The sequence below is a fragment of the Zychaea mexicana genome (assembly GCF_025766255.1).
Source record: "Zychaea mexicana strain RSA 1403 chromosome Unknown BDB00scaffold_6, whole genome shotgun sequence".
NCBI classification, from domain to species: Eukaryota; Fungi; Mucoromycota; class Mucoromycetes; order Mucorales; family Lichtheimiaceae; genus Zychaea; species Zychaea mexicana.
The window spans coordinates 552,877-578,353 of NW_026516669.1; the positions used below are offsets into that span (position 1 = coordinate 552,877).

General features: G+C 44.4%; 7 protein-coding genes across 7 annotated transcripts; 1 reads left to right on the forward strand and 6 right to left on the reverse strand.

Annotated features, from left to right (window-relative positions):
* Positions 1–829: 829 nt before the first annotated feature.
* On the reverse strand, positions 830–2,863 carry BDB00DRAFT_801539 (SBF-like CPA transporter family-domain-containing protein). Its single transcript, XM_053121874.1, has 4 exons — positions 2,110–2,863; positions 1,601–2,016; positions 1,346–1,467; positions 830–1,259 (listed from the first exon to the last, which is right to left on the reverse strand). The coding sequence occupies exons 1-4, from the start codon at positions 2,825–2,827 to the stop codon at positions 1,082–1,084; spliced, it is 1,434 nt and encodes a 477-aa protein (XP_052984456.1). The 5' UTR covers positions 2,828–2,863; the 3' UTR covers positions 830–1,081.
* Positions 2,864–5,039: 2,176 nt separating this feature from the next.
* BDB00DRAFT_503011 (uncharacterized protein) lies at positions 5,040–7,468 on the reverse strand. Its single transcript, XM_053117629.1, has 3 exons — positions 7,126–7,468; positions 6,646–7,043; positions 5,040–6,544 (listed from the first exon to the last, which is right to left on the reverse strand). Exons 1-3 carry the CDS (start codon positions 7,247–7,249, stop codon positions 5,414–5,416), a joined length of 1,653 nt encoding a protein of 550 aa, XP_052984457.1. The 5' UTR covers positions 7,250–7,468; the 3' UTR covers positions 5,040–5,413.
* Positions 7,469–7,533: 65 nt separating this feature from the next.
* BDB00DRAFT_935812 (SUR7/PalI family-domain-containing protein) lies at positions 7,534–8,981 on the reverse strand (the record flags this gene model as incomplete). Its single annotated transcript, XM_053129205.1, has 4 exons — positions 7,534–8,087; positions 8,162–8,389; positions 8,660–8,708; positions 8,907–8,981. 4 exons carry the CDS (start codon positions 8,979–8,981, stop codon positions 7,627–7,629), a joined length of 813 nt encoding a protein of 270 aa, XP_052984458.1. The 3' UTR covers positions 7,534–7,626.
* Positions 8,982–11,255: 2,274 nt separating this feature from the next.
* On the reverse strand, positions 11,256–13,204 carry BDB00DRAFT_867840 (uncharacterized protein; the record flags this gene model as incomplete). Its single annotated transcript, XM_053126390.1, has 2 exons — positions 11,256–11,806; positions 11,875–13,204. 2 exons carry the CDS (start codon positions 13,202–13,204, stop codon positions 11,256–11,258), a joined length of 1,881 nt encoding a protein of 626 aa, XP_052984459.1.
* A 73-nt stretch (positions 13,205–13,277) lies between these two features.
* On the reverse strand, positions 13,278–15,433 carry BDB00DRAFT_801551 (uncharacterized protein). Its single transcript, XM_053121875.1, has 3 exons — positions 14,513–15,433; positions 14,373–14,450; positions 13,278–14,299 (listed from the first exon to the last, which is right to left on the reverse strand). The coding sequence occupies exons 1-3, from the start codon at positions 15,008–15,010 to the stop codon at positions 13,403–13,405; spliced, it is 1,473 nt and encodes a 490-aa protein (XP_052984460.1). The 5' UTR covers positions 15,011–15,433; the 3' UTR covers positions 13,278–13,402.
* Positions 15,434–18,538: 3,105 nt separating this feature from the next.
* Positions 18,539–21,159, forward strand: BDB00DRAFT_801555 (uncharacterized protein). The gene is made up of 2 exons (XM_053121876.1): positions 18,539–19,416; positions 19,521–21,159. The coding sequence occupies exons 1-2, from the start codon at positions 18,684–18,686 to the stop codon at positions 21,026–21,028; spliced, it is 2,241 nt and encodes a 746-aa protein (XP_052984461.1). The 5' UTR covers positions 18,539–18,683; the 3' UTR covers positions 21,029–21,159.
* A 115-nt stretch (positions 21,160–21,274) lies between these two features.
* Positions 21,275–23,806, reverse strand: BDB00DRAFT_801557 (peptidase family M41-domain-containing protein). Its single transcript, XM_053121877.1, has one exon. The coding sequence runs from the start codon at positions 23,699–23,701 to the stop codon at positions 21,386–21,388; it is 2,316 nt and encodes a 771-aa protein (XP_052984462.1). The 5' UTR covers positions 23,702–23,806; the 3' UTR covers positions 21,275–21,385.
* Between the last annotated feature and the right edge of the window lie 1,671 nt (positions 23,807–25,477).

Sequence of the window (25,477 nt, forward strand, 5' to 3'; positions counted from 1 at the left end):
AATGGATCAACAAAGTGGATCAACATAATTAGTTTGTAATGGAGTAAATCGTCGGTCAGCACGCCGTAATAGGCATGATAAGGGCATATGGTAAAAGTAAAGTCTGCAAAACTATTGATGATGACAAACAGTATGTAATATTTACACAATCTGATCGAAAACTGTAGATCAGTGATATGAAGGGTTCATCTCAACTGCAGTCTAATATATCTTGTACGACTAACAGTGAGAGATACCAGTAAGTATACAAGATGAGGTATGCATACATGTTGAACCAACAGACTTTGGTTGTGGTAAGGCTGCGATCAAATTCGCTTTCATGGATAGCTTTTGACTTTCTTCTGTCATCACCTTACAGTAAGCGCTTCGTACTGCCACTGGCTTGATTTATGAAAGTCGACAATGATTCTGCCAACAATACTGCTTCAGCTGGCAATTCACCTTCATCTTTTTCTGCGATGACCATCTTCGTATGGACTCTTTTCAATACTTTACATGTTGCTCAAGAAACGTTGACTTTCGTGCTTTCTCCTTATTTCTCTTTCGACTAGAAAACATCATTTGATATCTCACGACAATCGTGTCTGAACCTTTTCGTGCGACACGTTTTTGATAAGTCAGAGCAGAAAGTGTTTGCATTCTGGATGGTTAACTTTCGCTACCTAAATACATTCTGGACCTAATAAAAAACATGTTTCACCTTTTTAGCAATATTATATGCGGTTGCTATATGAGCTGCAAACAGTTAGTCCATCAACCCATCAGCGTAAAACATTGAATAGACAAGCACTTGCTAGTTCCTTGAACATGTATCCCTACGAAAGGCGAAGACCATTCAATACATAGAAAGTAAGTTGTGTTTTGCATACATGTAGATATAACGGAAGTTTTTTCCAGCCGTTTCCCGTTTTCATATTTGTGCGCATAGGAAATCTCTATTAACATATCTAATGGCTTTTAGCTCTACTCCTACTGTTACTACCTCTTTCATGGAAGTCCAAAAAAAGATGGAAGCTTTTATACATGCTTCTACTGTACATAAAGGTAGATATATAAGTACAAACGATATGATCGTGCTATACTATACTGCTGTACGTCGTCGCGTGCTGTTTATGGGTAAGGACGCATTTTCTTCTTCTGAAGGAGGGGTATCGTTGTTACTGCGATTTGACAGTGGGCTTTCCTCTTGATCGATCTCCTTGAGTGTTTTCTCGATCCATCGCTTGAGGAAAGGTACTTGAAAGTTGCCGATAAATAACCTGATTTGATTGCTTTTGTGAGTAATTATCGTTAAGAAAAGCGGGCGGAGGTCTTTGAATGTATTTTGAAACAGCAAACAACTTACTGAATGATGTGATACATTAGTAATGGTAAAGACAGCACGCCTACCATGCCGAAGCTTTTGTCAGAGTATAATACATTAATTAAAGGAATACCCAAACTGACGGTTTTAGTGGCTCCACAATACTATGAACAGCAGATAATGGAGGTAGATTACTCATAGTCAGATTAATGGTCGCATTAAAAGCAGCAAAACATTGTTTTCAGCTGTGAAGTTACAAATATCGGGCATGTAGTTATACAGGATCTTTTCTTTTACCATGATGGCCACTGCATCTTGACGTGAAAACCGCCACTTTTTTATTAGTCTGGGCGTGGACTTTCCTGGCCATGGAACACGCGCCAGAGCAATACATGCAGAGCAACCAAGCAAATACATGAAGATGTCGACGCCAATGATAGCAATGATATCAGCACCGCTCATTTGGTGGAATGCATTGCTGGCAACACCATCGCAGAACACAGACCAGACCATGCATAGCAGTGCCAGACTATTGATGATGGAGAAATGAAGTTTCGCAGCAAGATATTTGACTTGACGCGGGAAAAAGTAGCGGATCACTTGACCGACGACAAGTGGTAACAGAACCGTTAAGCCCAAAGTCTTGAGTACAGAAAGATAATCGACGGTGCCTCGAGTTCCCGGCGTAAAAACATTAGTATCATCACCAAAGACTAATATCATAGTATTAAGCAAGATAGGGTTATCAAGTCAATGCAGAGTTGTATTGGGTCCTAACGATTGGAAGATACAATCAACAGCCTTACCTTGCATGAGAGCAGGCGAAACAAAGATACCGAGCACGTTGCCAAGGGCAGCATTCACCAAAGCAGCGCTATCGTTACCATTGGCATTACGAGTCATGACAGCATTCGACGAAACAGTGGTACTTGTAGAAAAGGCGATCATGAAACCCTGATAGACTGACATGTCCAGATCGGCACCGACTTTGAGGAAGAAGCGCACAATACCATAAGCGAAAAAGGGCATGAATATGAAGTTCATAATTTGAACCACAAGATGCAGGCGCCATCGAAGGATCGTATGGAACATGACCTTTACTTCCAAGCCAAGTCCTGACAACAAGAAAATAATAATGACAGCACCCCATTTCACGGTGTATTGCGCTTCGATTGCACCATTTGTCTTGCCGACTTGAGGAAATGCCCAAGCAAGGCCAATGACTGTACCAAGTCCGACTAGGAACCAGTATTGTTTTAGATAGTGAATGATGATATCTGCGATTCGTCGCCATAGCTTTTTCTCGAGTGAACTTTGTTGTTGTTTCCCCTCATTGATTTTTCCTGTTACTACTTCCTGATGCTGTTGCTGACCCTGAAGCGAGATCACTGTTTCAGACTGTCTTGACGACGTCGAATCGCGACTGTCACCTTGAGCCTCTGCAGCAGCAGCAGTAGCAGTTGTCGTCGTCGTTCTTGTTGTCGTCGTCGTCGCCGTTGTTGTTGTTGTAGCAGTTGCTGTCATAAACTTCGACTGTATGTGTGAAAAATGACGTAAAGAAGGAAAAGAGATGAAGAAATCAGAGAGCGTGAGATCTCCATAGAGGTTTTCCCGCCCGAGATTGCGGGACAAACATTTTGGGTATTATGTGCGAGTGGATCGGAACATTTCGCGTGTTACGAGCGTGCCTTTCTTCCGAGTTTAAATCCGTCTTTAGAAAAATGTAAACCAGCATGCTTTTTCATTTGATGGCTTTCAGAATGATCCAGCAAAAGAACCCCGTCGCAACGATCAGCACTGCGTACAGCTGAATGAAGTGACAGTCAGATAAAAGGAACTGCGACCAGATATAGGAAGGTGGTGCATATGTTTGTTGATGCCCGTGCACTTGTTTCCAAGACTCTGCAAAGATACGAGACGAATAGGGGCATTTTACAGTTATGCAAGATGAGTGAATGATGGTTTATTGTTGTTGTTCATTTTGGGAATCGTTGAAGGTGAAATCAGTATCAAAGTTGGCAAATTCAAACCACAGCGAGTCCGATTGCTGAGAAGACGACGGAGACATAGCCGGAGATGGTGTGTTGATGATTGTTGTGGACGGCGTCAGCAATCCCATGTCACTGTGATAAAGCGATGGTGTCAGGGCATCACCGCCGGGTGAAGCCGTCCAGGTCGAAGATGGCGACAAGGAAAAGTCTTCCCAGATCGGTCCCTGCAGCGACGTTGTGGTGTCACGAAGATCGGCCTTTAGATTATCCGTCCCTGTAGTTGGTGGAAGTACACACGTCGTACAATGAAATGCGCCTTCATTGTTTAATTCATTTTCATCCAAACCAATGCATTCCAAATGAGAATACAAGTGGCACGTCTCGCATTGCACTAGCTGGTCGCTTTGATGTCTCTCGCCACACGCACAGTTAATTGGCTTGTCTGGTTTGCGCTGCTTGCAGCGATCGCGATGGTAGACAAGGCCGCCTCGATTCTTGTATTTCTTGTTACAGTTCTTGCAAATAAAAGCGCGGGAACCTGCATATATGAAAGCGTAAGTAGCGATCTTGCATGTAATATGCCACCACCACTTTGCTTAAGCCATCCCACGCGGCCCAATTGCTTAGCATACCGTCTTGCAAAGTCACTGCAGCTAATGCAGGATCTGCTGGTGTTCTGCGTTTAATTTTGCGTGGTGAATTGTGTTGTTGTTGTTGTTGTTGATCATGCTGATCATCCTTCTGCTTCAGCTCCTCTTTCCGTAATGGTGTGGATGGGAGTGGTGACGATAGCACTGCCGGAGAAGCACGAATGGGCATAGTAGGTGATACTCGCTTCAGATTGCGGGCATTACCCACGGTAACACCCCAAGGGGCCTGGTTACATTTTTTGGATAGTTTGATCTTGCGTTTCTTGCCAATAAATCCAGTCGGCCAGATAGAACACTCCTCTGAACTCTTTAACTGCTGATATAATACATCTGTACCACGGCCTTCTGCTTCCAGCGCTGCAATAACTCGAAACTTGGCCTGCGAAAGTCGCACCTTGAGTAGTTCGCTCAAGTTTTTGACCTTGTCATGTGACAGATCACCTAGTGAAGGAGCACCCGGCCAAATATCAAAGCATGTCTGATATAATGACGATAGACAATGTTGCTGCGCTGTAGTGTTCGTTATAGTCGCAGCGTCAGTAACGGCAGAAGTAGTAGGCATAAAGTTGAGAGAAGGTGGTATTTCAGTATTGTCAGGTTGGACGCGCAGTCGCTTTCGTGGTGAAGGCTTGTACGCGATTGGCAATGCCGGTTTTGAGGGTTGAGTAGGGTCGATTCGACGACTCAGCAGCCGCAGTTGCTCTGGAGACAACGGCGCCCTCTTTTTACGCTTGCCAGGAAGGGTCTTGCCACCTACGCAGGGATGACAATTCTCAGCTTCAAGAGGTTTAACACGGCTTCGTGCTGCGCTTGCCATTAGCCGATCGCGTTGACCGTGGTAATTGTCAAGAGATCCAAGGACAGAAGACGTTGGTTTTCTATGGAACAGGCAGGTGTGAATAAACTCTCTTTCTCAGACGTACACACAGCCCACAGAATGAGAAAGAAGTTTAGTTGATTTACTTTGATAGAGCCAAGGGTGGGATGCTGAACGTCCACCCGTTGTCCATTGTGTGTATGTGGTTCCTGTCGCGTAAAAGAAGGAACAAGGAATAAAAACTTTGCTTGCGGAACAGCGGGCTTCTTGACGGAAAGGGTTTTCTTTCAAGGCCGCAAACTCGCCACGTCACTCTCGCACTACATGCTGGTCTTTCTCTATTTCATCAGCAGATATATGTGCATTTTGTTTACAGCTTTAGCTGCAGATTATGTGATTGAATGCAAATGACTGTATAAAGGAGGTTGTGGTTGGAGGGGAGGAAGAGCGCTTCAAAAAGATCACAACTCACGGTGACAAATGTGTAGATAACAGTAGCAGTATATTTGATGTGAAAGATGCAAAAGGGGTACAAATAAATAGTGGTACAGAGATATATTGAAAAGTGGAGGAAAGCAAGGGCTGTTGTCGATGTGGAGGGTAATGGTGATGATGCTAATACGTATATTTGCTACAATATATTCAGATGGTTTTATGGATGTTGAGATAAGGATACAGGACGAGAGGGTGGAGGAGGAGGATTACTGTTTCGTGGCTTACTACCGCTAGTAGTAGCGTTATAAGAAGATGTAGCAGTGCTGGTGGTAGATGGTGAAGAAGACGTGGACGGCCGTGGTGGCGGTCGTAACGGGGTAGATATCCTGTTGCTGCTGTTCTCGTCATGCTGTTGTTGCTGGTCATAAGCATTATTCCAATAAATAGTAATTTCGCCGTCGCCAATGTTTCTGCTATCTGTCGTTGGGGTATTTGAAAGATGACGAGTACCCGCGACTGCACTGGAGGTATCATTGCTACTATTAGAAGCGATCACGGGAGTACCAGTAGTAGGAGTTGCAGCCATTGATTCAATGAGGGCGCTATGTCGGTCATGGAAAGGGTCGTCTTCAGATCGTGGGCTCCCTCTGTTCATAACCACGCTTTTGTTTACAGTTGCTTCAATAAGACTTGGATCGGTATTGATGATTGTTGTAGGGCGCGGCTGCTGTTGATGACGTTGCTGTATCATAGATGAACGTTGTTGAGCTGTTGGTCGAGGTGTCCTATTAGTCAATAGCCGACGGGCAGGGGCTGTGTTGGATCTAGAGAGATGGACCACACTTCCTGCTTCACTGCCGTCGTCGCGAGTAAGAACTGTGCGCACTGACCCACTGCGGCTGAGACCCGTGCTGCCACCGCCTAAACTACTCGAGGTACCATTTCCCTCGGTATCGCTGACTAGCACTTGGTTAACACGCATGATCTGTGGTCGAGCACGTTGGACTTGTACAGCATAGGTGGTCCTTGCTGGCGTTGTGGGTTGATTACTGATCGTAGATGCAATGGACGTACGAGTATCTATCGATTCGTCACCGTCGCTTTCGTAGCTCGCGCTGAGATATTTCGACTGACGTCTATTACTGTCTGCATCGTTTCCAACAGCAGAAACATTGTTGGTGGTTTCTGCGGTCAATGATGAACGGCCTTCTGCTGCTGCGTTGCCTGCTGCTGCGGCGGCGGCGGCAGCGGCTGTAATGGTAGTTGGTACGTTGGATTCTTCAGGTGACGGCGGAATATAAGCGACTGGAATCACGCCAGAGGTAATTTCCCTATGGTTATTTGTGGTCTATTACACAAGATTTGGTTGCGAAAGATATCAATATGAGCACATGGTATTCTGCGTCTCTCTTCTCCGTCTAATGTAATTGTTTCTTGATATATCCTTACCGCAATACTCCTTTCGCTCATCTGCCGTTGCTGTGTAAAGGGCAACGTATTCTTGGATCTACCCTTGAGCCGTCGCACAACCCAGAATCCAACACATGCAAACAATAGTAATCCGCCTACAAGACCACCGACGAGACCGCCAATCAGCGCGCCCTTGTCGTCGCCACCACCACTACTATTGCTGTCGCCATCGCTGTCTGGGGAAGTGCTCGGGTCGCTGGTATCTGCGGTCGTTGCTGACGAAGGCGATGATTCTGGGGGCAGACCGAGCACAGTTTGATCCACACATTTGGACGAGGGGCATACACCGCATTCGGTCATTGTTCCCAGAGTGCATACTTGGTTAGACCCGCATGCCCCGTTGCATCGCGCTGCACAAGAAGACGGTTGACACGAATCTTTATTTTTGTGGAGAGGCGGTTTAGTTATTGCGCTTATAAGCAATCAAAGCCTTATGTCTATTATCAGTGGCTCAATTACCTTGTGCCTGCACCAAAAGAGGCAAGAGGATTAGGGCAAGAATGAATAAAAGTTGAGGTAATGAGGAAATCTCGGAATGCTTTTTAAATGAAGGTAGAAACCGCTGTCGTAGTACGAGCTTCATGACAATTCAACAACACAGGATTTATACGAAGCAAGAACTGTTTTCATTAAAAATATAGAAAAAGGACTGGAAGGGGTTCGCCTGTAGGCTATAGTAAGTAGGTAATAGAGTAGTAGTAGTAGCGTATAAAAGAACAAAAAGAAAGTGAGAAAGAGAAAAAACGATACATTTTGTTATAATAATTGAATAATCGTATAATCAATGGACCGGCGTACAAACGTTCTAGGCAATTTTTTACACTTTGTTTGTGCGCAACGAATGCCATAACAGTAAGCAATGTGCTACGTTGACCTGGGACAGAGGGATGTCAAAAGCATGGTTTGTTGTTACACAAACTGCGTATTAGCAATGGCAATTAGATCCTAGAAAGGGATAAGCTACACATGGCCCATTTCAATCTGCTCCGGTTGTTGTTGCCGTTGTAATTGCTGCTTGCGCCGACATCGGATGCACTCGAAAAGGAAATCCACAACGACAATTATCAGCGCGATGACTGCACCGACCGTTAACCAAACTGCTGGTCCCAGCGACGCGACTAGTTCTACGGTTTGCCCTGGAATGGCTTCCTCTGCTTTCGCCAGGGCACCGCGTACAGCGTGGTAACCGACGATTTGTACCGCTAGAGACGCCAGGGCAAATATCAGCGCCAATAGTCCGAGTATCATAATGCAGCATACGAGCCGGTCATTTCGTGTACACAGGCGGGTCAGGCACCACAAAAGGACAGCGAACGCTATGACGACAGATGGGATCATTATGCCGCCTTGCGCCACAGACAGCGTTCTATGTAGTTCCTCGGGAATGACGTCTTCCACAATGCCCAACATTCCTTGTGCATCTGTTATAAAAGCAAAAAGCACAACTATTACCCATCAATGTTATTTTTCAGAAACAGATCGAATGAATACTTACCAAATCGATACCCTAGGCTTGGATTGGTACATGAAGTACGGCTGTAGTCAGAGTTAAAGCTTTGGCAAATAATAAAGGTCGCAAATGTTAGCGCGTCCGGCACACCAAATACGTTGTGTCGTATACGATCAAGAAGAGAATTGGAAACGGATGTGTCGACCTTGACAAAATAAACGGAGCGTAAACCTGGAAGATTGCCGCAAAGCACAATCACCTGGAGAACAACTGCTATGGCGGATAATATACATGTTAAAATGTTGAATACTCTCATAATCTATTCCTACTATTGGAGCAAATTATTGAGGCCACGTAGTAGCAGATGGTGAACTAATAAAGTGTGAAAGAAAACAGAAAAGGTTTAGTAATCGTCTTTTTTGCTGCAACGGTTTGGCAAAGTGACATGCATGGCACAGTAAATAGGTACATAACGGGTGCAGTAGTGTGGCGGTGGGCTTTGCATCATCTCATGTAATGTAAATTTAGTAACGCGTGACGTACTGACCGATGGTGAAATGCCATACGTGCAAAGAAATCCGTAGTTAACGCACTACAACATTATCGTCAACAGGAAAAAAGAATTGTAGCGAGAGAAGCAAGGAGCATGACTATGATTACAAATGTGTAATGTCAGTAGAAGAGGCGGTACCATAATTGTTTGCTAGCTGTGAGGAGGCATATGTAGTACAGATGATATACATACCACCGTCAGGTCATTTTGTGAGTTTATGCACAGCATGACGTTTACCTGGAGTGGTTCTACATAGATGACAACAACCAAATTTTTATGCGTGCCGATTCCGGGGTACAAAGAATGATACATATTGCATATCCAAAGTTCCGATTTAGTGTATGATCGCCAACGTTTCTTTTTGATATGTAATATATAATCGTTGCTGCGGTGACAAGAAAACGTTTAACTTAGTAACACTTGAGACAATGGCTATTGTCACAAAATGCATAAAAGCAGCAGCAACTTACAAACAGCGATTTGAGTTTTAGTAAGAGTGAGATGTAGATATTATGTGATATCCGTCATTTCTTACTTCCTGCGCCTTGTATACACACAAGGACAAAAATCGATACAAACAAAATCCACTAACTCATCAGATATGCTAATATTAGTTATAGATTAGCATGTCTGCTGTCAACCCAAAAGATATCGTAGCTTTTTTGCATCGTGAATATTACCTTTCTAAGTTACATTGAAAGATTTTAGGTAGCAATGTAGCTTATTGGACTTGTTCGATACATCAATGCTACAGAATGTTTTCTTACTGTTACAGTACTAAGCTGCGCCCCTTTTTGCAGTAGAGCCTATAGTTTTTGACAAGCCATTTTCCTGTTAATTCAAAATGGAATAGCCACTCATCAGAGCTGTTGCGTTGATAGAAACAGTGATAATTTCACCAGCAAGATGATCATACAAGCATCTTAAAGCCAAGTAAACCATGAGCTATCTACAATGATTTATGCCTAGAGCGAAACAGATACATCAGGAGCTCTGCACTAAAGTGGCTGTGAAGCAGCTTATCTTTTTGTTTGTAAACAACGACTATCTACAACTAGACATGAGCAGAAGACAGTAAACATGGCTGACCGAGCCGTGAAAACAGGATATATAATGTGACAAGCACCATATACATGCGCTAAAATACCAAAAAACAACAACAACAACCGCATGTTGGCCATCTGTTAAAGCAGACATCAGTATTCATATCTAATCTCATGTCAGTATGTACTTGGTGGTATACTGCGCTCACTCAATAGAATAAACCTCGTATTTCAACACGGAAGGAAAGACTTTGCTCCATTTTTGCTCGTTCAATAGGCGGAAGTTTGCGGCGTGGTGACAGTGTACTGACATGCATCTGAGTGTCATACTGCTGTCGGTTACATAATCTAATTGATGAGTGATGTGCTAAAATCCGCTAATCATAACAACGTCGAGGAAGCTGATGTGATGCAGAAACCTTTGGTTTTCAAAGTATAGGAGGTCAGATTAATTGGGTCAAATGATATGGTAAATAAATATTTGTTACAAACAATCCGGTTAATGCAAAGTGACACATCATGCACACATGCAGCTGCTACTATCACCGCAGCAACGGCAGTATACAGGATGGTGCATGCAAACATAGACAGATTCTACATGTAAACACAGTAGTATAAATAGCTTAATCAATAACAGTGCTGTAATTTACTTGAGGTGAGTATGTAGTGATGCGGAAATGCAATGAATGTACGTAACCATAGGATATCACCGGTCATCATTACAGTAGCGAAGCACAAAAAGTTAATGGCACATATATATGATTGTAACAATGATTTTGTAAATATAGTAAGTGATAGAAAGCAGAGGTAATAAAACGATTTATATTTGCCTATTGTTCGCTTGTGGTAATCCCTCGCTGAACAACGATCAATATAAATAATCTATCAGTCTAATTCGTGAATAATGATACATATAATGTACTTCTGGGTTTACATCGAATTGTCCTGTATCACAAGATTGTAGATCGAATGTACATAATGAATACCACTTTCTTGTACTATAAAGTCGCATTATGTTTGGCAAGCTCAAGAGTTTGGTCTTTGAATATGTGTTTGTGTGTGTTATAATCTCCACTACTGTATATGCATCGTGATATACAAAGTGGTATTCTTGGCAACGAACATGAGCATATGTACGCGTGGACAACGATGAGAAGTGAGAAGGCTCATATAGCAATCTATATCAAACAATAAATAGATGCGTGGTAGTTTTCTGCTTCTTGTAAAAGAGACAAGGTCGCGTGTTATTAAACTTCAAGTTTTGCCAATATTATTAGAAGACGGATAACAAAACAATAGTGATGTATGAATAATACTAAATTAAAATAAGACATCCAAACGATATGATATGTTTGCAGCGCGTACTGTTACTACTAGTAGTATGTAATAGTGGTAGCATTGCTATTGCTGCTATCAAAAACATACAACAGGATGCTTGTGTGAGAGTACGTGGAAAGTACTGTCGCTTGTTGGTATGACAAAAAAATACAAATGAGGTGATATTTACAAAAGCAGACTTGAGAAGAAAGAAAGAGGTATGTAATTATGGTGAAGTAAGCGGACGTCGCACTAGCAGGATCTTGCGCTTGCCAACGGGCGATCTCATACCGCGGATTATAGCTTTGGCGATAGCGCTACTGCTTCCATCATTGTTATTGCTCCCGCCGTTGTTGGGTGCCGTCGTGTCTGCTGCACCATTAGAGGGGTGGATGGTACTATCTGTGGCAGCACCTGTATTGGTAGAACTTGCAACAGCCAATTTTGTTTTCTTGGTAGCGATAAACTGCTTTTGCTGCTGGTGTTGTTGTTGTCGTTGATGATGATGCTTGTGTCGTTTTGTGGAGATCTTGGTTACAAATGTGAGCCAGGTTAAGAATTTTCTCAGGTTACCGGTATCTTCTGATGGTGACGGAGTGTGGCTGCTGGCAACAGATGACCCACGGAACTCTGCCGTAGAGGTGGGTTTCAACGTCGCACTTGCAGCAGAAGGCCGCCGAAATTGGTGATAATGATAATGCTGATGGTGATGTTGGTGTGTTGCTCCTGCTCCTGCAGCTGAGGAGAGAGTGAATGCTTTTGGATGCAGCATCGTATCTATTTTTTACCCAGAGATCATCAGCCACATTTTACAGAGAAAGCGAACCACGTGATGTTCTTCTTACCTTCTGCCAACTTGGCCAGGACGTTCTTGTCTAATCGGTCAAAGGCACCACTCTTTGTCACTAACTCGATGTTGTCGACAATGTATCTGAGGACTTGTCTTCGTGCATCTGTCAGGATAGTTTTGACCTGGGCGCAGTGTTGGACTGCATGGCGACACATCAGGTCGCGGACGATGCCTTGGTACATGATTGGTGCGTTGTGTGGCTTCATATTATCCTTCAAAGTGCGTTGCAGCAGAAACTCCAAAAAGTCAAACGAGTACGTAATCCCATCGATGCATGACAAGAGTGTTGGGTACTGCGAGCAGTAAAAATCGAAAAAGTGTGCAATGATATCTGTAGATCGCGACAGCGCACCTGCTACCGTGTTTTTAAGCTGCTCGTAGCTCTCTTCACCGCTTGTTGTTGTTGTCGTCGTCGTTGTAGAAGCTGTTATAATCATCGACTTTTGTCGTTGGCGTTGTTCCCGTTGTTCGTGCCGCTCAAATGTTTTGTTTGCGACGAAGCATGCATGAAGTGTTTCTATCGCATTAAAGCGACTTATCCGGCCAATGATTTGCTGTTTCAAATAGGGACCTACGTCAGGTTGTGATAGAGTGAGCATTTCAGCAAGTCCATGGCTCGTCCAAAACGTGTGCAGTGCCTTGTCGGGTTCCTGCGTCAGCACTGTCAATGTCTTTTCTGCAATGATTGCCATGAGCTCGTCGTCGCAGTGCACAGCGCGGGCATAGCTGTAGGGAAAGAGCTGGGTCACCACATCACGACATTCGCCACAGTAACAGGTCCACTGGTGGGCATATTCGGTCAAGTGCTCGCTGACAGTCTGGCGAAATTGGATCATGCCGAGATAGTCTGCAGCTGAATACATGTCCTGCAACTGCTGTACTATAGTATGTGCTTTGTTCAATGAGCCGTTGACGTTCAACATCAGCTCGCTCGTATACATGTAGTGGAGCACGCCGTCCAGCCCGATCGCGGAAAAGACGCCAGGTGGCAAAAAGACAATGCTTGCCCCATTCTCGCTGAACTCGCCGTCAAACATGGCTGCAAAGTAGGGTGAATGCTCTGCCAAAACCTTTTTGTGACAGGTCCAACGGGTCTTTTGCTGTTCGTCGCTGCCGTTGCTACTGGCGACAAGAAGCGGATGGTTGCTGTTGGTACAAAAAGGAGCACTGCTTTTGCTGCTGCTGTTACTACTGCTACTAGTAATGCAAGCGGCTCGTGCTGTAGTTATCGTCGTAGCTGTATTGGATGATGGTTTCTGTTGGCGTTGTTCAGGAGGACCCAAGGCCAACATGACGTTGGGCGGGGCATTGTCAAAGCAGTCCATTTAGTAGAGCTCAAAAAGAAAGAAAAAAAAACAAGTGATGGAAGGAAAAGAAAGAAAGAAAGAGAAAAAAACACTTGGCGTTAATTAAAAAAAAAGGCAGAGTTTATGTGCAAGTGAGAGTGAGTGAGTGAGTGAGGGAGGGAGGGGAGTATGAGCGTGAAGTGAGAGATATCACTGAGTGCGCGCGTAGCACAAAAATCAGTCCATTTTCTTCAATGATCGAGTATACACCCAGTAAACAATGCCCGCTACCGCAGCAACCGAGCCAAGTGCTATAATTGCCCCCAACACTCCATCATCCTCCTGCTGTGCTCCTCGCGACCGCTTGCTTCGCTTCTTCCGTCCTCCTCTCTTGTCCTTGCGCTGTCGCTGCTTAGGCTGCTGTTCTTGTGATGTAGATCCATCACCAACGCTCTTCTTCTTGTCCTTATCCTCCTTCCGCGCATCCCATTCTACGACCTCTACCTCTTGTGGTACAACAAGCTTGCCGGTGGTGTCCAGTTTGACAGCGCGCCCGAACCATTTTCCTGCCTGCCACAAATCCTGGTCGATGCCCATGCCGTTTGCAAACATGATGCCGATATTATACGATGCCTGTGCGTGGCCAAGCATGGATGCCTCCTTCCAGTACCGAAGTGCCTTCTTGGGATCGACATCCACATGAGTGATAGAACGCACTGCCTCGCCCTCGGGCTGCGAGCCGTACAAATAGATCAAGCCGGTCTGGAATGCAGCACTGGTGAATGAACGCTCGTCCGCACTATGCGGACCATGGTTGCGCATGGCGCTCTTGGGAATCTCTGCATCTTCTTGCTCCAGGACACCAAAGTCAATGTCGATACGCGGAGCAGTCAAGGTCATGGCTCTGTTGAAATACAGCAAAGCCATCTCATAGTTCTTTTCCACTTCGGCTTCAGGGGATCCGGCTCCGTACATACTGCCAACAACGTAGCAACCCAGCGGATCCGGTCCGCTGCTGCCGCTGGTTCCGGATGACTCGGTTACTGCATCTGCTGCTCGCTTGTACCATTCGAATGCCTTCTTTGGATCCTTCTCGTACACTGCAGGCTTCCCCTCCGCAGGCTTATTATCAATCTTTGATCACAGTTTTAGTTTCATGTCACGACAACAGAACGTGATAACCCGTAATACAAAGTTTGGTCCATACCTCGTACAACGCTGCCACCTTCATCATCGATGGAGTATGGCTTCTTTCTGCAGCACACGCATAGTAACGGAAAGCATTCTGCATGAATTACAACAGGTGTCAGTGGAAATCTCTTATTCTTTGTTTAAGTCCAAATTTACCTGGAAATCACCCATGCGTGTCTCAAACCATCCACCCAAATGATATGCGCTGGTCACATCAATGTCGAGGTCTGATTTCCATCCATTCGAAATAGGCACGGCCCATTCCATTCCATCTCGCTCCTTTTCCAAATGAATGGTAAGAATTCTATAGTTCACTGTCTGCTTCGATAATTCGGTGCTCGATTGCTGCTTTTCTTGTTGTTGCTGTTGCTGTTGCTGCTGTTGAGGTGGTGTATTGACCATCATGGGTGACTGAGTAAGCGACTCGTCTGCTACGGACGACGAGGACGAACGAGCCGAGGCGGATCCTAGTGCTGCTGCTTGTTGATAGATATCAGCCATATCAGCTGAAAGTTCATTCGTCAGCGACTCTGTGAGCGCCGGCGCCGGCAGAATCATGGACGAGTTAGGTGAGTGACTTGGTGACGGCATCAGAGCATATGAAGACGCTATGGAAAGAGATGGCGACGTTGTCAAGGAAGAAAATGGTGACATGGAGTTCTTTTCGAGCTGCCATAGTGATTCGAAGTGATTGACTGGCGCAAACAATTTACCCTGGTTTTATTAGTTTTTAAACACCATGCGAGTCAGTGATAAGCCATGTACGTCTTCATTCTTCATAAGCGTATTTAGGTTTCCTTGAAAGAGTTGTTTGTTTACTTACCTTGAGCACAGGTTCCTCGCCTTTTAAACCTGCTCTCACATATTGGTGTTCGATTGCAATATCTAAATCCTTGCTTTTGCATGACTCGGGAACTAAGAACGAAATTGTGATTTGATCACTGCTCTGGCTCCAAATGTATGTGTTGGCTTGGAGTTGATCGTCTGTGTCGGCCATGACGCGGGAGAGTAGTGTTGTGTGGAGCAAGAAAAAAGAAAAAAAATAAAATAAAGCGCGCTGTTGAGTTCGAGATTCGCTAGATCCATTTTCGCGCTATGATTTTAACCCTACTATTTTTAAGGCTCTTTTATAGACGTTAGCAGCCACACAGTAAGAAAAAAACGTAGATTTGATAGGCTGCACCTGTCCCATGGTACTAATACAATGAGCATGCTATAGCTCCTTGAAACATTCGAGACTTAAAGGTCACTTTTGTAATAAGTTGTCACGCGTTATCTGCTCTTTTCTCACTTGGCTCTAGATATACTTACGTTGCATACAGCCAAATGTATAAAACTCGGAGGGTGACCATCGATCTTTATTTCAATTATGTAGACAAGCTGTTCGTAAGTATACATTGTTTAATGAATAAGTGGATTGTGTATGAGATCTAAAGTTGTCAACAAATATGCTGGGGTTGACGGTGGTAATACCACCATCATTCCCACAAGAATCGAGGTAGTAGCATAGAAAAGCATCAGCCTGCACACGATCGCTTGATGCTCGTGATGGATCATTTATATCAGCAATTGATTGATATGTGTGTATCCTAATATGAAATACATGGTTTAAGACAAACTATATCTCTTGTGGACAGTTTGAATCAGCCGCAGCGCTATCAATTTTCGGCACTCATACGATGTTTGGGAGCGCGCAATAAACAGGTCCAGGAAAAACCATGGAAGCAACAAGCGCACCATGTCTAAAGATGATATGATGGATGTTGCAAAAAGGCAGGTGAAAATGTAAAACGTGTATGTGTTGGGTTGGTAGGGTCGAAAGGGGGAAGAGGTGACTTGGTAGGAAAAAATATTTGGGTAACAACAGCGATGATCATGGCCGCACTCGAGAGAGAATCACGACTAAAGGTAGTGTAACCGACACGCACCGCAGGGCAATCCGGGTTGACCCATTGGAGAGCGCCATGGACCTTCAATGTCTTGATTCTACCGTCTTTTGTAGCCTTGGTTGCCGTTGCCATCACCAGTGGACAAAAGCAGAAGAGACGGGTTTGACTATTCATCCTGTAATACCACCGGACAAAAAATTGTACTGTAAGTAATTTAAAGAAGACACATAGGTGCGTGCATGAAGGCGCTTAATACTCCGGATCCGAGTGCGCCGTCCAGAAGTATTCTTGGTGAATTGTATCCTGATTTCGATTACCAAAGATGATCTGTCACAGCAAACATTATATCCTACAGTCATGCATGTCTGTGTATTACAGTAATCATACTTTCTAAACACCAGGCCTTTCACCAACTGTCCTTACGAGATTTTTTCACGCGTCTATTGCGATACGTTTCAACGGAATCATACAAGTTCTTAGCGTAATGACAAGATCGACCCCTTAATATCGGTTGTTAGCTGTGGTGCGTCTGTATAATTGAGCAGGACATACAGCATAAGCATAGTATGATCGCTGAAATCGAGTACAAATAATGCACAGCTCAGGCGGTTAAACACGATAAAAGGTTTATTTCTACTTTTGTTCCTATTCTTTACGCATAACTTTGCGACGCGATTTGTCGCGACTGTTGTGTCGCGCATTTGGCAGTCTCTCTATTTAATGCTTTGCCCTCGTTCCCTTTGCAAAAGTAATGGTGTCACAAGACAATTGAATCAGAGTTATGACTTTTCAAGAATAGATCTTGCCATATTTACTGTTATGATATTTTGGTCAAACAATCAAAATCATAGTAGAGACATATGTGCTATGTACATGCCCGACACAATTCACAGTATTTTTTTTGTAGGCACCACATCTTATTTAGTCTCTATTTTTGTGGTTCCATCAAATCAGAATAGAAGTACATAACATTATATGCATGCCGACACGTTAAAGATTGATTCTGCTTAATGGAATCTTGAAAAAAGAATGCGCATATGCATTGCTCAAGATAGAAGTGAAGCAGTTGTTTTGATGGAATAATTGTGGGAAGTTCTCTGTTCTTTCTTTCTGCGTCACGCTATGGATGCTCTTTCCATGCCTTACACATGTAGTAATCTAAAATCGCTACAAAAAAGCCTTGAAGAAGTTTCACCAGATCCAGAGTATAGAGTACAAGTTGAGAAAGCCTTTAAGCAAACCAAGAATTCAGCATATCAAGCAAATATGCCCGATGCATGTCTCTTTTGGTTACGCAACAACTACGGGCTATACGAAGCAAAAGCAAGCAGCAAACCAAGCACCATGATCTGTGATGTGCTGTCAGGCAGCACTAAAGACGTATACTACGCTATAACGCTCTCAGCCGACAATCCTACTTTCATTGTATCCGATGAGAGATTGATTCTTGCACTAATCGGGTGTCATTATCCACAATGTTCCATATACCTATTCTCGAGTCGGTCACATACTATACGTCATAGTGACGGTCCTATAGTCATTGCACTCTTTGAGTATATTCCAGCACGAAACGGTAGTTCAAAAAAAATATGCCATAGGATTAATATATTGCTGGAAAGCATGAACGATGATAGATATTGATTATTGCTTGTACATATTTATAGGAAAAGAGAAACATATTCCATTGGGGTCTTCAAGGAAAACTATAGCTCTATCCACTATTATTTGTTACAAACGGAATGGGAAGCATCAACAAAACATAGCGAAGATAAGATAAGCTGTATATCCTAATTACATACCTGTCCACCTTGACAAAAATCTGAAACTTACCTGCTTCACTGTATTGCAATTCACAATTGCTATTGAAAGAGTGTATATTCTCGAAGACAACAGCAGGGATCATGCATACTACTTTTTTAAACTGAGTCAAATGAAGCAAATACGACGACGACGACAATGAACCCCATTTTCCCGCTTCGCACTCTATAAATTACAGTATATGGTAGATTAGTTTGTCACAGTTTGCTACAATATGCATGCTTTTTAGACCTTACACCAGGCTGCTGGAATATTAGTCTTCATGAAAGCTTGAGCCGCTTTTCCTCGCTGCACAGCTAAAATTGCATAGGCGCTAGTTACAAGTAGAGAGTTTTGCAGGCACACAAAAAAGGTAGACTACAATGAATTCAGAGTGTAGTAAAAGCTCAAATCTGGTTGAAATGACCAAAAAAAAGGGATTGATTAAAGCATATACGAGCATGCATTGTTTGTTAAAGTAACACAGGAACGACTGCTGCTGCGGAAGGTTAAAAAACGCGCCGAAGCGCGATATCCGTAGTAAACTGCGCATTGTGCTCTAGCCACTTTATCTCCTTTTCTTCCTCCCACACTAAACAACTTTCTTTTCCTCTTGAATTCACCCAAGAAATCAGCCAAGAATGGAACAAGCCTCGTCTTCTCGAGTGATGTGCTGTAAATACGAATTACGCTATGACCTGGATTTCGCTGAGCTGCAGAAACTATTCAAGAATGGAGTGACGGAACTGACAATGTTAAGAGGGGATGAGGCGGTGAATTCGTTCAACTCGGCAATTCAAGAAATCAGAACCAATTTTCTGGCTACCATTTTCCTCCATCGCGCGGCAGCCCATGAAACCCAAGGAAAACTCGAACTGGCGTTACAAGATTCACTTGGAGCAATCAAACACGCACCACAGTCGTCCGACGGCTACATTTATGCATTCAACTTGCACCTCCGCTTGAAACACCTAAGAGAGGCGTTACTGGTTGTTGAGCGTGGATTGGTCAGGGTGGCCATAAGCGATCCAAGGTACGCAGCTTTTGCTTATCTTAAATCCGCAGTGCTTGCCGAGATCGATCATCACAACACCCTTTCGTTGCCCTATGATGTGGTTAGCGACATCATGCAACGCTTAAGCTTCCCGGATCGTGTTCGTCTCGCGTCAACATGTAAATACTGGAAACGTATGCTGTATGACTCCCCGCCTGTCATGTGGCGCGATTTGGATATACGTTCACCAATGTCTCCAGTACAGTTCCGCAGCATTCTGTCTCATGTCAAAAGCCAATATGTTCGTGTCATCAAGGTGAACACTGTACGGATACTGAAAGAAGTAGCCAAGATGAAATGGCACCATATTGAATGTCTCGGTAAATTTAAAGAAATTGTAATCACAGCAGTTTATATTGGTTGTTGTTAGCACCATTTGGATGTTCAAAGGTAGCTAACTATGTACACACATACAATCGTTTAGATACGGAATCTATATTTTTCGATAGTGATAGTCCCCTCACGAAAGTCATATGGCGAAACAGGGACTCACTCAAAGAGCTCAGTATAACGAGCATATCTTCGCCTCCCGATCTAACGGCCAAGTTTATAAACGGTGTGACACGCGTATGCCCACATATCACTAGCCTTACGTTACATTCCAAACTGTATGAAGAGCAGCGTATACTTATGCCACCACCATCCAACTCGCGAACTACAGCTATGACCCTGACACACCTGTCGTTGAATGAATTACGAAGCTTGTCAGCTGTATTACCACACTGCCCGAATTTACAATATCTCGAACTGTTTGAGCAAGGGTTGCTCATGGCACATCCACCTATGGTTTTCTTTCTGATAGACAGATGGTGTCCCAAGCTCATCGGCCTTCGCTATTCCCCATACAGCACGATGGTATTTGGAGCATCCTTCCCTGACACTGATCTCAGCGACACTGCCATGCACAAGTATATATCCGAGGAGCCAGCAGCAGCAACGACAAGCGGATTACGCGAGCTCACCTACTTGCCTAGGGAATTGGTTGATACCGGTATTTCGGACACAATCAAGAGAAACCAATCGACTTTACAGAGCCTACGCCTCAATACGACCGTCATCACCTCCCAAAAATATGAATTACTTGCGGCGCTGTCCGAAATATCGAGTACAAGGCATCAGGCATTGCGCGAAATTGAGTTCGCTGGAAAACGCACAGCGCATTTTGCCAGGTCAAGAAACAACTTTCCGTCAGCTGATCTATACGACATCATTAAAACTTGCATATCATTGGAGTCCGTGCGTCTACGAGATATTGTCATCGATAGCGACGATCTATTTTATGCACTCAGCGCTCTCCCGCGACTCCGTCGACTCTACCTGATACGGTGCCCAATGGCTGCTGGATGCAGACATGGAAGAACTGTGTTTAGCTGTGGATTTCAGTATCTGTGTACGTACACAGAAACGTTGGAGGAAGTGTATGTGGATGGAGACTCAGATAGAGAGAGCATGCAACATCTGTTCCAAGCCATCAAAATGAACAAGCATATGCGCTGTATCCGGTTCACAAGCGAGGAAGATATTAAGATGGAAAATACAAACGCAATTGCCAACGTACTGACAAATCTGACGGATCTAACAATCGAAAGCAGGATGGACGTGTTGTTCCCGCAGTTGACATTCTTGCATTTGCTCCCCAAGTTGCAGGTCCTCAATATTCGCGGTGCGAATGTTCACAACATGACAGATGAGGTCATTTATACATTGTTTCACAAAAGACTCAACGCTGGCGCCTCACATTTAGAAATCTCGGTGAACCATACAATCAGGAATATCAAGCGAAGATACTGCAGCAGGCAAGCCATGGAGAACAAAGAAGAGGGAACGGGTGCACCAGATGAAAGCGTGTATGCCACTGCTTATCGTGACAGGAACGACCAGTTTTTCAGTGATATCGAAAGACAACGGATACTCGAGGCAGTAGTTCTTTAAAGTCATCCTGCGTATTGTCAAACTACAACGATACTGCATGCATGTTGTTTATATGTATTGGAAATAAGGAACCTCATGTTATTTATATCGCAAAACATGAAAATAAACAGTATAAATTCCTCCAATTCTCGCATTCTGTTAAAGTTATGTATCATGAAATGCATCTTTGCTTGAGTGCCACTGCAAATATCCATGGCATCGATAGTATAGAATTTAGAATGAAACACAACAGCTGAGGGTTCAGTGTGTCAAAATGAAATGCTTCTTTATTTAACAGCCTCTTACTTTTTTATCGATGCATATATAAAACTAGTGTAATTTTTTCTTGTTATTGCGATGGTAGTCTATAGTAGAGTTTTATGGCGACGAGCTGACGTCCCCGGAGGGAGTATCTTCAGGGAATGGTGGGGGTTGTGATGTCTTTTTTGGTCGAACATATTCATCATATACAGTCTTTTCGACGAACGGACGTTTGCCCAGCAAGTTCTCCATGTCCTCACGTGTGATAACTTCCTTGTCTAATAACAGTTTTGCAACCTTTTCGACGTCTTCCTTGCGTTCTGTGAGCAGATCTACAGTGCGGGTATACGCTTCGTTCACCAGGTTTCGTGCCTCGTTATCAATCAGCGTGCCGGTTTGCTCCGAGAATGGCTTCTGGAACTGCTGCTCGCCTTGTGGATCGTTGAACGAGATTGGACCGACCTTCTTGTTCATACCGTAAGTCGTGACTTGGGCATAGGCGATCTTGGTCACCTTTTGCAAATCATCGTGGGCGCCCGTGGTAATAGTATCAAAGAAGATCTGTTCCGAAACACGGCCACCCAGAGTCATGCACATGCGGTCCAGCAACTGCTTTTCGCTGAACAAGTATTGATCCTTCGGCAAGTACTGGGCATAACCCAAAGCAGCCACACCGCGCGGAATAATTGACACCTTCAGTAACGGATCGGCATATTGCAAGTACCAACCGGCAACGGCGTGACCAGCTTCGTGATAGGCAACTGTCTTCTTTTCTTCGGGCGACAAAACGCGCGACTTCTTTTCGAGACCAGCAATGACACGTTCGATGGCTTGCTCGAAATCACTCTCGTCAACTTCGTCCTTCAAGTGTCGGGCAGCAATAAGAGCAGCTTCGTTACACACGTTGTGGATATCGGCACCAGAGAAACCAGGCGTCAATGCAGCCAATTTGCGCGACAGTTGCTCAAGATCAACAGTGGTCTTGATGGGCTTGAGATGGACCTTGAAGATTTGTGCACGGCCGCCAATATCGGGTCGATCAATAGCAATGTGTCGATCGAAACGGCCAGGACGCAGCAAAGCAGGATCCAAGACGTCAGGTCGATTGGTACCAGCCAGAACCACGACGTGTTCGCTCGAATCAAAACCGTCCATTTCGACAAGAAGCTGGTTCAACGTGCTCTCACGTTCGTCGTTACCGCCCATATGGCCGCCCTTGCCACGTGCTTTACCAATGGCATCAATTTCGTCGACAAAGATGATACAAGGGGCATTCTTCTTGGCTGTGGCAAACAAATCACGTACACGCGAGGGACCGACACCGACAAACATTTCGACGAATTCAGAACCGGATACGCTCAAGAAGGGCACACCAGCTTCACCGGCTGTGGCCTTGGCAAGCAGCGTTTTACCAGTACCAGGTGGACCCGACAAGATGGCGCCCTTGGGGATAGTAGCACCCAATCGTTCGTATGCAGCTGGGTTCTTCAAGAACTTGACAAATTCCATAATTTCCTCCTTGGCTTCGTCGGCGCCTGCAACATCCTTGAACTTGACCTTGACATCCTTTTCCTGGTTGAACATTTTGGCGCGACTCTTGCCTATGCCAAAGATACCCTGTCCACCACCACCTGGACCACGTTTGGTCATGTAGTACAGCACACCAATCAAAAGCAATGTGGGTGCAAAGTGAAGCATCGTGTTGAGGAGACTGATCTCATCGCGGTATGATACGGGGATACGCTCGCTCGATGGGATCTGCAGTTCATTTTGTGCTTCTTCCAACTTGCGCTCAAAGCTGTCGACTGAGCCAATGCTGAAATAGAACGTCTGTGCGGGCGAAACGCCAAGCGACGTAGCCTCTGGACGCAAATGTACGCGAACTCGGTTGCGGTTGAGGACAACAAGTCGATCGACCATACCCTTGTCAAGCAATGACGAGCGGAATGCTTGCCATGTGATTTCGCGAGAGTCTTCGCTGGGTGAAGTCATTTTCCACAAAACATAGGTACCCAATGCCGTGCCGACAACGGTGTTGACATTGATTTGAACCTCTGGAGGCTTGTTGCCACCACCGTTACTGTTGTTGCTACCGCCACCACCTTCGTTCCTTGGTGGTTTGGGAACTTGGTCGGCCGATCGTTTAGCGTGTTGATCGGCTGCTGCTTTTCGGCCATTGTTGCTGCTGCCTTTGCCAAAAAAGCCTTCGAAACCCTTGGGTACGTTGAATGGCTTATCGTCTTCGTTGTGTTCTTTTTTGTTATTATTGTGTTCGGGTTTTTCTTTCTCTGAAGAGTATTTGCGAGTACCCAAGCGACGATTCGTGAGTAGTGTCGATGATTGTGGCGATCGCACAGACCGTGCGTTTCTTAGACCGGCAAACTCTGCTGTAATCTGGCGCCGTGCACCGATCTGGCAAAATCGTGAAAGCATGTCCTTTTGAAAAAAGTAGTTGGGGGAGCTCGGGCACGGAATCTGTTATTTACCGCAGCCAGCGTCATCCACCGGCGGAGTGAAGTTTCATTACCTCTCGGGATAACTACTTCTCCGACGACCAGGTAAAACAATAGCGCCATGCCGTTTTGCTGCCTTTAATGTAAATAAAAAATGATACGACTTTTTACCGATAAAAATTCAATTTCTGATGGCTATGCTGCTGCTAAGGGAGTGTGCAACGACATTAAATTTGTATGATTAAAGCAAGCGGAAAGTTGTGGGGTGTGGGTCGTGCAGCTGGAAAGGTTAATTCTTATGTTGGATATAATCGTTTCATATTTGGTACATCCCAATACAATGTCAGCAAATCCAAACTGCTTGTTGTATTCCTCTTCAGGTACTTGTGGATGACGTGTCTAGATGTTTATATCTCGCCATTGCATGCTGGAGTTTAGCGCAAGCGTTTTGAGAGGAACAATATTGAACGTCAGCACCCTGCTAATTTTCCAAGTGCGTTGCTATGGCTATGAGTTTTTGTTGTTAGACATACGTGCTGTCAAGGGGAACCAATTGTAAGCACAGCTCACAAGGACCACTTTTACTATATTCAGCTCTGCTGGCTTGACCTCCTTGTTGCGTATTGTACTTTGAAGGAAATACTGTAGTATGCGAAGGTGGTTGTCGAGGAGATACAGCCTTCTTTGCTTCAACGTCTTACCTAATTATAAATTTAAATACATCCCTCCGAGTGAGACTTTTTGCTGCGGCTGTCATTGAAAAAGAGGCTACTTACTTTGAATCCATACGTGGGACTATCGACCATGTAGGACTTGCTACGTTAAGCTGAATAAGCTGGAACCAGCCACTGTCTGCAGTGTCGTTCATTTTCGCAGCGCTCGGACGAGTAAAGGCGTTTATTTTGAGGGAGCTAGCACTTCTTGGGCGCTTAGCGTGTATCGCATGTTGGTACGATGAGAAGTACCCAGCACAATCCTCCTGCAAATGCAGCAGAGTAAAACGGAGCGATTAGACAAGGCAAGCTTCTGTTGACATATCAGAAACCCTTCTTTTATACGTGCATCTACCTTAGACTGATAAAAAAACAAGAATCTAAAGGTATGCTTGCCGATCCGATCGTCGTGAATCCATAGTGGTACGTCCCGATTTGACAAGTACCTCCTTCTTTTTTCGGTAATGGCACAGACATAATGCTCGGATCGTACAGTTTGTTGTCCACAGCAAGTTTCTCAGATTCTCCGTCGCTTCCTCTCCTGCTAAATGAAATAAGCCATTCTCTTTTTATTTAAGCAATCTTCAGCTCTTACTATAGATTTAATTGTCTAACTCCTTTGCCGTAATCTTGGGTGGTTCAACATAACGGCATCGAAGATGTCATTGCGATGACCAATAGTGTATGTTCTTGACCATGACAATCGATCTTCAATTTTCAGATGTATCGCTCGAAGGTTCCTGATTGAGATCGGTGGTTTAGGCCTTCATTCTGTAGTGGGTACCCTTGACAAAGATAGAACCTCCTTTGCGTGGAATGATTGCAAGGATTGATCTAGAAATAACTTTATAGATTACAGTAAGTGAGCAAGATTCCGTAACGAACGTCAACTTTTTAAGATCCTCATGAGTTTTACCCTTCGCATTTCCATTGGTATCAACGTTATCCCACTGATTTATGGCAGTTCATACGGACCAACATTGTATATATTATCAGAATTGGCAGTAAATGTCCCGTGTATTATCATATTGTAAGCTTCTGCT

Bases quoted from the DNA above. Each gene is read 5' to 3' on its own strand.
- BDB00DRAFT_801539 (XM_053121874.1), bottom strand. From the start codon at position 2,827: ATGACAGCAACTGCTACAACAACAACAACGGCGACGACGACGACAACA. The intron at 1,468-1,600 runs GTAAAAGAAAAG...TGCTGTTCATAG, and splicing joins AAGATGCAGTGGCCATCATG to TATTGTGGAGCCACTAAAAC. The intron at 1,260-1,345 runs GTAAGTTGTTTG...CAATCAAATCAG, and splicing joins CTAATGTATCACATCATTCA to GTTATTTATCGGCAACTTTC.
- BDB00DRAFT_503011 (XM_053117629.1), bottom strand. From the start codon at position 7,249: ATGAAGCTCGTACTACGACAGCGGTTTCTACCTTCATTTAAAAAGCAT. The intron at 7,044-7,125 runs GTAATTGAGCCA...ACAAAAATAAAG, and splicing joins TCTTTTGGTGCAGGCACAAG to ATTCGTGTCAACCGTCTTCT. The intron at 6,545-6,645 runs GTAAGGATATAT...CTTGTGTAATAG, and splicing joins TGAGCGAAAGGAGTATTGCG to ACCACAAATAACCATAGGGA.
- BDB00DRAFT_801551 (XM_053121875.1), bottom strand. From the start codon at position 15,010: ATGTCACCATTTTCTTCCTTGACAACGTCGCCATCTCTTTCCATAGCG. The intron at 14,451-14,512 runs GTAAATTTGGAC...TAATTCATGCAG, and splicing joins CACGCATGGGTGATTTCCAG to AATGCTTTCCGTTACTATGC. The intron at 14,300-14,372 runs GTATGGACCAAA...CTGTGATCAAAG, and splicing joins AGGTGGCAGCGTTGTACGAG to ATTGATAATAAGCCTGCGGA.
- BDB00DRAFT_801555 (XM_053121876.1), top strand. From the start codon at position 18,684: ATGGAACAAGCCTCGTCTTCTCGAGTGATGTGCTGTAAATACGAATTA. The intron at 19,417-19,520 runs GTAAATTTAAAG...ACAATCGTTTAG, and splicing joins GCACCATATTGAATGTCTCG to ATACGGAATCTATATTTTTC.
- BDB00DRAFT_801557 (XM_053121877.1), bottom strand. From the start codon at position 23,701: ATGCTTTCACGATTTTGCCAGATCGGTGCACGGCGCCAGATTACAGCA.